The 11,715-nt window shown below is 39.1% G+C and overlaps 1 protein-coding gene across 1 annotated transcript in view; it reads right to left on the bottom strand.

Moving 5' to 3' along the window:
* Positions 1 to 11,715, bottom strand: part of Pth2r (parathyroid hormone 2 receptor) — a 79,178-nt gene that overhangs the window by 38,026 nt on the left and 29,437 nt on the right. The window contains exons 5-8 of the mRNA XM_038341057.1: positions 5,860 to 5,957; positions 3,899 to 4,088; positions 2,347 to 2,500; positions 341 to 401 (exon numbers count right to left, since the gene is read on the bottom strand). Coding sequence (XP_038196985.1) covers positions 341 to 401; positions 2,347 to 2,500; positions 3,899 to 4,088; positions 5,860 to 5,957 — 503 coding nt within the window. The remainder of the gene's footprint in view (positions 1 to 340; positions 402 to 2,346; positions 2,501 to 3,898; positions 4,089 to 5,859; positions 5,958 to 11,715) is intronic.

An 11,715-nucleotide genomic window follows, 5' to 3' on the forward strand; every position in this document is an offset into this window, starting at 1 on the left:
GGGTTCGAGCCCTGGTATCACACACACAAACATGAAAAAGCAAACTCAGAAGTTGATTATGGAATGTTAAGAATGATGGATATAGACCTGTTTTGGTCATCATAGGTTTTTAGTTTGGTTACATAAATCACGAAGTTCAGCATCTGAATCTACTCTGCGAGCCTTTCTGTTCTCTGACCTAGGAGCTAAACAGCGGCTGGGCAACGCATTAGAGTCTACCACTGCACCCAGGCAATTTCATGCGACTTCCCCAAAGGACGACAGCATCAGGAACAGAAACCGAGTAAAAGCCTGAGTCCACAGAAACCCCTATCCCCACCCCATTTTGGTTTCCACTAACCTGGTGTCTGCCAGAGTGGCCCGGACCACCGCCCAAGCGACAACAAACACCACTGGAAATCCTGTAACAAGAGAAAAATTTAGAACCCATATTTACTTTCAGAGCAAGAATTTTTTTCTCATGTGCCTATAATATTAGCAGATGAGAGAAAAAATAAGCACACAAAAAATACTGTGATTGAGAAAAGTTACATAACGCCATCTCATCAGTTTGAGGAGTGAGTGATAACATAAAGGGCCAACTGTCCTGGAAATCTGAAGACAATGATGTTTGGTCAAATTTTCACAGCAGGGATGGAGGGAAAAAGCACATTTGGAGGGGATCGGAGCTCCCAAAGCCATAACCACGCAGAGGGTGGTGCGTTCTCACTTTCACCACAGGGTGACATATCAGGTAACATACATATCAGATATTTGCATTATGACTCATAACAGCAGTAAAATTACAGTTATGAAGCAGTAATAAAATAATTTTATGGTTGGGGGGGTCACCGCAACATGAGGAACTGCATTAAAGGGTCACAGCAGTAGGAAGGGTGAGAACCACTGCCCTGGGTCATCTTTTAAAGACTGGAGTTGCAAAGAGAGAGTCAGAAGACAGACTTATTGTATGTGGGACTGTGCTAATGAAATCGACCTAATGGTGGGTAAAAGATGCTCTGTATCCTTGTCTGTGGAGATCGTATGTGCTTTAGTGTGTTGTTAACCCCCCTCAGGAAACAGAGATCTCAAAGGACCATGCTTATTTACCGCTGCATCATCCCAGTGACAGAAATCATTGTGAGCAAAAGTCGTAAAAGGAAGTTAGAATCCTACGCTTGCATGAAAATATACTAGAAACCAGTCACTTTTATCCTTTTTTTTTTTTCCAGTCATTGGAAGATCTGAAATCAAGTCTCCCAGGTTTCACTGTGATCAACTCTCGACTTTAACTAAGCAAAGCCAAACTGCACTGAATGGCAAGAGCCCAAACAAAGAGCTGGTGAGGAGGCCTAAACCTGTTCATTATCAAGCCATAATAAATTAGAGAAAAATTAATTCATAAGGCACACAATCGATGTAGAAACTCATAAAAGGAAAAAGACAAGCTGGCTTCATGGACAAAACTTTACCCATAAACACCATCTCAAAATTATGACAGTACTAGCCAGCTGGTCTTTTGTCATCCTGCGGCTTCGGTGAGATAACCATTGTCCCCTTTTCCTTATTCACGTTTTCAGACACGGTGATAATTTTTAGGCAAAATGTGCAAAGGAAATTGTGCCTGCTTCATTGGGAGAGGAAAACAGGTCTTCCAATTTAGTTCTGAGCACTCATAATTCAAATGTTAAAGCAGCAACTTAGGTCGGTCTGTAAGTGTTCGACCACTTCAGGCTTTCCTCCCCCTGAAATTTTAACAAGTACATGGTATCCTTTCCTTTGTCTCCTGACTAATCCAGTAATTGCCGGGTACTAGTAAGTAATCTGTGGAATGTGAGCTAAAGATCAAGATTTTAAGTTTACTCTACTGAAAGTAATTTGAATAATCACCTTCCCAGAATGGTAAGGCTCCATAATTAGTTCATAACTTCATGTGTTAAATGCAGTCAAACAGTACTCTAGATGCTTTTCTGACATTCTCATTATTTGCCCTATGAACACAATTCAGAGACACAATGTTGTATCTTATAAATTCAAACTTCAAAACTGCTAGGAAGAAATCACTGACAGGGCAGACACGGCACAAGGCAGGGGCCAGGAAGGTTTGAACAAGTACTGCTAGTAATGAGTTCTTTCTAGCTTCCTCCACAGAGCTCTGGTGAGAATTTGGCCCAAGAACACTAACCGCAGTTTAAGTTTCAGAAGTTTGTTAAATGTATTTCATTAACAAAACAATGAAACAAAATGAAAGTAATATAGTAAGATGAGAGGGATCAGCTTAGGGAAGTAGCTGAAGGAACGCTGGTGACAAACAAGATAAAATATACTCAGTTCCATAACCAAAGGAAAGGTAACGCGAGTACTTACCCCAGCCTACCAAGATGAAGCCCCACAGGTATTTGGTGTCCGAAAAGAAAGACACAAAGATTAAGTTATGTAGGTAGAGCCCTTCCACCAGGATCCAATAATAGTTTGTAGCCAAGAAGTAAACAAACATCACAACGGCGATCTTGCACCCAACCTGTTACAAATGAACCAGAATTGCATTGAATTAGGACATTTCATTTTTCTTAACGCCATCTTGAGACCACTAAAAAAAAAATTCTTTGTTTTACCTTCTGATAATCAAAACTTTCTTAATTCAATGACAATGCTAAGAATATTGAAGAGACCGGAATCTAGTTGTCTTAACATAGGTCTCTACAAACTTCATACTTGATTCTGTTTTTAAAATAAAAGTATCTTTTTTCTTCTAGTAGTTACCAAATTTTGTAATTCTTTCTTTTTGTAAAAATAATGTATGATCATCAAGAAAAAACAGAAGAATAAAAAATGAGGGAAATTATTATTAATAGTCATATTTCTGTGACAAATTTGTTTCATTTCAGGTTTTCATGTGACTACAGCAAAATCAATCGCATCAAACGTTAACGACTGAAAAGAGTCAACATTTCACATCTGACGAATGACAGAAGGACTCGTGGCTCTGCTGATCTGAGCTGGGCTCAGCTCACCCTTGCAGACTCTGCTTCCTCCAATTCTCTGACATTTACTACACAATACCAGGGAAACAACTCAGAGGCTGGGCCAGGATCACACAACAGGACCACAGAGTCAAAGAGAATCAGAGACACAGACAGCCATTCACTGAGACTGTAGAGAAAAATCAGTCTACTATAATTAAGTACCAGGTGCTACCCTGGGTTGATCATCTCCCATGATCAAATTTACTGAACTACTTACTATATGAGTCTAAACTCTAAGACTGGGGCTTTTAAGAGAAAACTTGCATGCCTTGGGATTTTATGTTGGGACAAGACTTCATGGGTACAAAGGGAACTGAATATGGTATCCTTTTACGTTCCAAGCATCTGTTTTGGTTGATGATATTTTACTTTTGAAACTATCTGTGACAACCACTGTGATCCATACATCAAATTCCATTGCAACCATGTGTTTTGCAGAATTTTCTTAAAGAATGAGTTCCAATGAGTAACTAGATATGAGAGAACAGTTTTATTTATAGACAGATAGGTAGGAAGGTAGGTAGACAGATGATAGATAGATAGATAGATAGATAGATAGATAGATAGATAGATAGATAGATAGATAGATGGATGGATGGATGGATGGATGGATGGATGGATGGATGGATGGATGGATGGGCGGGCGGGCGGGCGGGCAGGCTGATGGACAGGTGGGTGGGTGGATGGATGGATGGATGGATGGATGGATGGATGGATGGATGGGCAGGCGGATGGGCGGGCGGGCAGGCTGATGGATGGGTGGGTGGATGGATGGATGGATGGATAGATGGATGGATGGATGGATCCCAGTACAAGTTAATAAATGTTTGCTGGAATATGAAATAGAATGCATTTATAAAAATCCTATAGTGAGAGAAAATGAGAGCACGTACATACTGAGATTTGTCCACAGCCGGTCCTCTGATGAAGTTCTGAAGGTCACCCTGCATCACCAAAGACTGCAGCGCCTCCATTCCTAGGTGAGCCTGGGCCACTCTGTCCTTGACAAAGATGCTCACAGCTCTCAGAATGAAGGACACAAACAAGTGCAGGTGGATATAGTTTCTAGTGCAGTGCAATCGTCTACGCAAAGAAAAAACATTCATTATTCAGACTGGATAAAATTAGAACAGAGGAAGAAAACATGCCCACCAAACCCAAACACCTCCCCACTAAAGGAAACCATGGTACACTCAAAAGTGAAAAGTCATTATTAGGTTTCTTACAGAAACAACTTGTGACTACAATTAAAATGTAACTTGATGAGTACTCATTTCAAATATATTCTACCATCGTTGGGATCCAATTTTTGCTGTTAACTATTATGTTATGTTATACTACAGGGCCAATACAATGTTCTCTCTCTCTCTCTCTCTCTCTCTCTCTCTCTCTCTCTCTCTCTCTCTCTCTCTCTCTCTCTCTCTCTCTCTCTCTCTCTCTCCCTCCCTCCCTCCTTCACTAACTTCCTCTCTCTCGCTCACTCTCTTCTCATCTCTTAACTTCTATCCCACCAGTAAGAGTCTGCTACATATTCACTAAATGAATTGAGAAGTCAGAAAATAAATTCTGAGTTCCTGGGTAACGATTTCTTGACTCACACATGGGTTTGATTAGTCCTACCCTGTCTGTTCTTTGCTTACATCCTATATTTAGGTATCACTTGAGGTCTCGGTAGGAGACTTTCCTTCTCCATTTTCTGTCCTACAAAACTACTACACACTGGTTGACATTGTGTAAATCACTGTGTACTCCCTCGGGGCACTTATGGCCCCATCTACCGCTTCTTCCATCAACTCCTTAAACTCACAACCATGTGTATGGTAATATAACATGCTGTTCTCTGCTGTAGTTCAATTTTGTTGGTCACAATTTTGTGTCAACTTAAATTATATAGAATTTTGTTGGTCACAAATGTAGACTGTTTTATGTGCTGACATAAAATAATTTAGAACGTACTTTTGTCCAATAGTACCAAAATAATTTGGGGAAAATGAGATACTCCACTGTGAATGAAAATTTTTGTTAAATTGTGTACAGTAGCAACCACTTTGCAAACAAATATACTAAGGTAGAAATTTATTAGCCCTAAAACTTCACACACTTGATGCTTTCAGATTTCAGAAAACATAAAAATGAATTGTCAGAGACAATTAACGATGTTTCATTAATAATCCTGTATCAGCCAAAGAGAGGAATTGGAATGGGATGTAGCTCAGTTGGTTGAGTGCCTGCCTAGCATTCATGACACTAGATTCAATCCCTATGACCATAAATTTCAGATAAGGTATTTAGACTGCAATCCCAGGGCTGTGCAAGTGGAGGCAGGAGGATCAAGATCAGATAGATCATTATTAGTGTGGTGGTTAGAAAGAAAATGGCCCCCAAAGGGAGCAGCACTCTTAGGATGTGTGGTCTTGTTGAAGGAAATGTGTCACTGTGGGGGGGCGGGCTTTGGGATGCCTTTGGCTCATGCTCCCCTCAATGTGACTTTCAGTTGATTTGCTATTGCCTGTAAAATGTGGCTCTCTCAGCTCCAGCACCACATCTGCCTGCTCCCTGTCGTCATGATAACAGACTGAACCTCTGAAAGCATAAGTGAGCCACCCCAGTTAAATGTTTCCTTTATAAGAGCTGTCATGGTCATGGTGTTTCTTCGCAGCCATAAAAACCCCAGCTAAGACAATTAGCCACACAGTGAATCAGAAGCCAGCGAGAGCTACATGAGACCCTATCTCAAAAAAAAATAAATTTTAATAGAAAAAGGATAGAGAGCACAGATTGTAAGTATTGATATCTTTTACATGAAGGCATTAGAACATCCCTTCTAGGAGAAAACTCACTGGGAACTACTCACCTGAAGTAGCCAATGATGAGAATGGCCACAGCCAAGGAGCCAAAAGAGATAGAGTAGCCAACAGTATACAGGACATAGAGGCTTTCAAAGAACTCTTGCTGTAGAGGAAAAGACAGTCAACATATGCAAAAGAAAATGGTTCAAAACAATTACATTATTTCTGAAATATTGTGTCTGGTTCTCTCTAGCTTTTGCGGGCTGCAATTTTCATGCTATAAAATGGACAAGTCTAAAACAAGCTGCTTGACAGGTTTTGACACACCAAGTTCATTTGTGCCCCTTGCTAGTAAAAACCACCCACTCTCCACCTACACACAACTACTATCCTGATGTTAGTCACCACAAATTAGCTTTCTCTCTTCGCACACTTCATATTCTTCCAGACTGATCTTAGACTCAGAAATTATAAAATGTGTGCTTTTTGAGACAAATAGCTTTTGATAATCTTCAATATTATTACATGTATTTATATTTTATTTCCTGCTAAATTTCTTTATTTAAAATAATAGAATCACAGAATATAGAAAATAGAATAAGCAGTGTTTCATGTATAAATAGTGTTTCGTGTATAAGTACTGTTTCATGTATCCTCTATCTATTGTCCTTGAACAGTTACATTGTAACATAATTATACTAAGATATGCAAACCAAGAATCTACATTTTTGCAATGTACTAACCAATATATCTGTGTAATTGTATCACACATGAAAACTTTTACGACTACCATTGAAATCAAACACAGAAGCCATCTAGCAGTGCAAAGATCTACTACATATGTGGTCATGTCTACTCCCTTCTTCCCCAGCATCCAAAAACCTGGCAACTTTGAATCTGTTTTCCACCACACAATTTTCTTTTCATGGTCATATGAAAACCAACTGAAACATTAAAAGATTTACTAAAGAGTCCTTGAAATCCTTCCAAGTTGTCATATCCATCACTAATTTGTTTTTTCTTAATTGCTGAGTAGTTTTCATTGTGTGTTTATATCATATTTACATTATATTTGAGTGAGTTCTTTATCAGTAGTACACAGTTGGATTATATTTTAACAGATTCAGTTGATTTGTATATTTCCAGTATATTTTATGCAATATCTTTTTCTATTGTTATTTTTCATTTAAAATTTTTTTCTAAATTGTATATTGTTTGAACAACTGTAAGTTCTACTTTATTATTTTGTATATTATATTCAATGTTTTAGGTATGACATTACCCTGCTGAGTGTAGAAGCTGTACTCTTACATGGAATAACTTCAAATTTTCAGTGATCTCATATTCTGATTAACCCATCAACATTATAACTTTCTTTCTAGGTTCACATTTGGCATTTCACATAATATATGGTACTTCAGACTTTTATTTATTCAGTTTGAACTTTGCTCAGTCATGTAATTTTCAACTGTTTGTGAAATTGTTTATGTACTTGTTATTTTAATTTTAATTAATCATTTTATGGTAGGACCATATTTAGAATTTCAGTCAAGCACTTATGGAGAGATTATTTAGACTGGTGTAAATTCTGTCTTGGTGAAACTTTGTGTGTGCTCTAAAAGATGTGACTTTTGAATTATTTAGTATTCTATAAAAGTCGATTTGATCAAGTGTTTGAAAGATAACTTATCTGTTGCTTGAGAATGGTATTTTTAAAATCCAGCTTGGTGGGATGTGGTTATTTCTCACGTTAGCTCTGACAGCTTTTGTTTCCTAGCAACTCTGAGGATGCTCTGCAGCTTGACAATCAAATAATGCTACAAGGAACACGAATGAGTAAGCAAAAGTGTTTCCAATATTCGGATTGTATTTTCTTTGGATATGAACCCAGTAGTGGGACTTCTGGACAACATAACATTCAATTTTTAACTATTTTAAAGAACCACAATAATTGTTTCCACAATGGCTGTATTGATTTGCACTCCCACCAATGAATGATATGAAACTGTCCCCTTCCTTCCTTCCTTCCTTCCTTCCTTCCTTCCTTCCTTCCTTCCTTCCTTCTTTTCTCCCTTCCTTTCTTTCCTTCTTTCTTCTTCCTTTCTTATTTGTTTATTTATTGGTTTTTTGAGGGAGGGTTTCCCTGCAACACTGGAGCCTATCATGGAACTAACTCTTGTAGACCAGGCTGGTCTCGAACTCACAGAGATCCACCTGCCTCTGCCTCCCGAGTGCTGGGATTAAAAGCGTGCGCCACCGCCATCTGACTTTGGGTCCCCTCTCCTAAGCTCTTAGTAATTTTCTTTTTGTCATTTTGGTAATAATTGTTTGAATAGATACAGGATATCTATTGTTATAGTTTTAATTTATATTTTCTGATGATAAATCATTTACATTGTTCTGATTAGTAATGTTGACTATGTTTTCACATCTGTTGGCTGTTGCTTGTTATCCTTTGAGAAATTCTTATTTACATCCTTAGCCTGTGAAGTAATTGCTTTATTTCTTATATTGAGTTGTCCTTTTCTGTATGTATCTTGATATATCCTCACTACTAGGCCAGGTTGGCTTTGAACTCACAATCCTCCTATCCTTACCTGGCATATGATGGAACTAGAGGTCTGCTGTACCATGTCTGTATGGATACATTCCCTTATGGCTCTCGTGTATGCGCTCCTGCTCTGTGGGTTGTCTCTTTGTTCTGCAGATTGTTTCCCTGGTTGGGTGGATCCCTTTTGTCTGTATTGCTGTTGTCTATGGTTTTGGAGACCACATCCAAAACCCAGATGAATTTGGTGAAGTTTTTCCCCTTTGTATGCTCTTCTACTAGTTTTAAAATTTCAGAAATTATACCAACATTATTAGCCCATTTGACTTTACTTTTGTACATGAAATAACAGTCCTTGTACTCTTAAGCATAGTAATATGCAGCATTCCCAACATCATTTATTGAAACGGCTATCTTTTCCTCATTGTGTGTTTTCGGGTTCCTTTCTCAAAACTTGGCCATGAATAAGTGGATTCACTTCTAACTTCTCTATAAATTCCATAGGTCTGTTTTTATACCATTCCCTGGTTACTAAGTTTTATGATACATTTTAAAGTTGGAGAATGAATATTCTAGGTTTGTCACCACTCCAAATAGTTTAAGCTATCTGTGTCCTTTTGTGAGGCTACACAAATTTTAGAATAGTTTAATCTATTTCTTCTAAAAGGTGAGTCTTGTTTAGGCAGCCATGCTGTCCTCAAGTAACAAAGCTGCAACACAACTCCTACACCCGAAGCTTAAAAACATGGTGGAAGAAGGGGCAGAAAGATTTTACAAACCAGGAGACCAGGAAATCTACTGTGAGAGCGTACCTCCTACTTATAACAAGAAACTACACTCATAAAAGACCTTCGAGATGTTTAATACAAATTGATAATTGTATTCTAATTTGCATATATCTATTAGATAAGAGAGAGCTTACATAATACTTTCTATAAATGCTGCTGTCTTACATCAAGTTCTAATGGGGTTAGCTCACCCACGTGTGTACAGATGTCAGAGGTCAGTGTTGGGGGTCTTCTTGTGCAGGGAGCCGATTTGCCGGCCACCATCACAAGATGGCGCTGAGCCCCTGCAGTGCCGAGTAAACAACTCCATATTAGGCAAGGCTCTAGACAGAACCTCCCGCAGGCATGACCCGTGTCCACTCTCCCTATATAAGCGGCTGCCGTTTAGTGCTCGGGGCCCCTCGCTTCCTGCTCTCCCTTAACCAAGAGGCTCCAATAAAGCGTGATTTGAGAAGAATCCTCGACTCGGTGGTCGTTCTTCCCTGCTGGCCAGGGGGGTTCGCCGCATTCTTGCATTCTCCATGTTTCCAATCAATTAACTTTAATTATTCTTTTGTTAATTAAGTTCGTTCTTTGGCAATTTCGTATGTGTAAATTTTTGAGACAATCTCTCACTGAACCGAGAGTTCACCATTTTGACTACAGTGGTTTGACCAGCAAGCACCAAGAATCTGCTTGTCTCAACACACAGCCCTTGAGTTACAGACACAGCCTGCTGTTTTCCATGGGTGCTAGAGAGCTGAAGTATATCTTCATGAACTAAGCAGCTTATCCACTGAGCCTTCTCCCTAGAACAATCCTTTGATTTTTTTATACTGAGAAAATAAAATTACTGAATACTCACAAGATTCTTTACTTCTTAGTAAACTTCCAAATAATTTTCATATGGAATACTAGATAGATACAGATATAGATAGATGATAGATAGACCATTATGTAATAATAGATATTATTATTATTAGATAATAATAGATATGCTATTATATGTAATATCATATAATGTTTTATATATACATAAGAGCCAGAGTTTGAATTCCCAGAAGCCCACATAAATGTCAGTAGGCATGGGGGCCATCTGTAATTCCAGCCTCAGAAGTCAGGAGATTCCCAGAGCAAACTGGCTAGTGTGATTCATTATATGGACAAGTCTAGGTTTGACTGAGAGGCCCAACCTGGATGAACAAAGTGGATGAGTGCCTGGGGATGCACCTCCACCCCAGCCTCAGGACTCCACATACAAACTCACACAAGCACACATATGCACACACACATTAAAATGGGGAAAAAGAAACAGTCTTTATCCCGGGTTTATTAGCCATCCTTTATGATTATACTTCTTAGAATGCACTGTAATCATGGCGAATGGTTGAAAGATTGGAGTTCTGTGTAAATAAATCCATGTTGATGAATGGCCACATAAACACTGTGAAAGATGAGCGTCTGTCAGTCTTTGATACACAAAGAAAGATCAACACCAAGCACACAACTTGGCAGTGAGTTTTAACTTTCTTATTTTTCATATTCACATTTTAATGGCATTTTAAAAGCACACTTAGTTATCAGTGAGTGCTTTTTTTTCTGTCAAAGACTGAAATGATTTTGCAGCATCTCATAGTAATTACCTCAGTGTTGGAATGAGTTACCTTGTAAAGTGCATAGCAATCTCACATTGTCTGTTTAGAGTTTCAACCTGGAAGTACAAAACTAAAGGTTGAAAATTACCAAAGAGCTCACTGAGGTGGTGAAACTTTGTCACAAAAAAAGAAGAAAGGAAGCTCTATGTTCACAGAATAGACAAAGAAAACTTCATCTCAACCACTTCCCGTATCAGGGTTTCTATTGCTCTGAAAAGACATCATGACCACGGCCACTCTTATAAAGGAAAACATTTAACTGGGGCTGGCTTGCTTACAGCTCAGAGGTTTAGTCCATTATCAGCATGTCAGGAAGCAAGGCAGCAGGCAGGCAGACACGATGCTGGAGCTAAGAGTTCTTACATCTTGATTCAAAAGCAACAGGAAGTGAACTGTCCCAGTGGGTGTGGTTTGAGCATGTGTGAGACCTCAAAGCCTGCCTTCATAGTGACACACTTCCTCCAACAAAGCCACACCTCCTAATAGTGCCACTACTCCCTTTGGGGGCCGTTTGCTTTCAAAACACCACCCTTCCTCCTACAGTCCACCCTGCAGACAGAGCCACAATTTTATGGCCTGTTCTATGGTCTCTGCCACAGCTCTGGTACATCAACTTGCTACACTCATTCCAGCTGCATGGTCATTTGTCACCACACACGTTTGCTCAACAGGGCTGTGTGACTGGAATTTAACTGTGAGTTTTAAGCCCCTGAATATAACTTTCTCACATTTACACATGGTTACAGCACCACACCACTCTAATAGGTAACTGGGACACCAGAGTTTAGCCCTCAACCCTGCCATCAGCAAACCGACTCCTGGGCCCACACTCTTTCCCTGGTTCACAGCTGACTCATGTCTATGAAATGAAGATATTGTGCTGGAAGACCTATACACTGAACCTTGCTCAATATAATGCTGCAACTCTGATTCGTCACTTAAAATGAAATC

The sequence above is a fragment of the Arvicola amphibius genome, chromosome 8, assembly GCF_903992535.2.
Source record: "Arvicola amphibius chromosome 8, mArvAmp1.2, whole genome shotgun sequence".
Lineage (NCBI taxonomy): Eukaryota > Metazoa > Chordata > Mammalia > Rodentia > Cricetidae > Arvicola > Arvicola amphibius.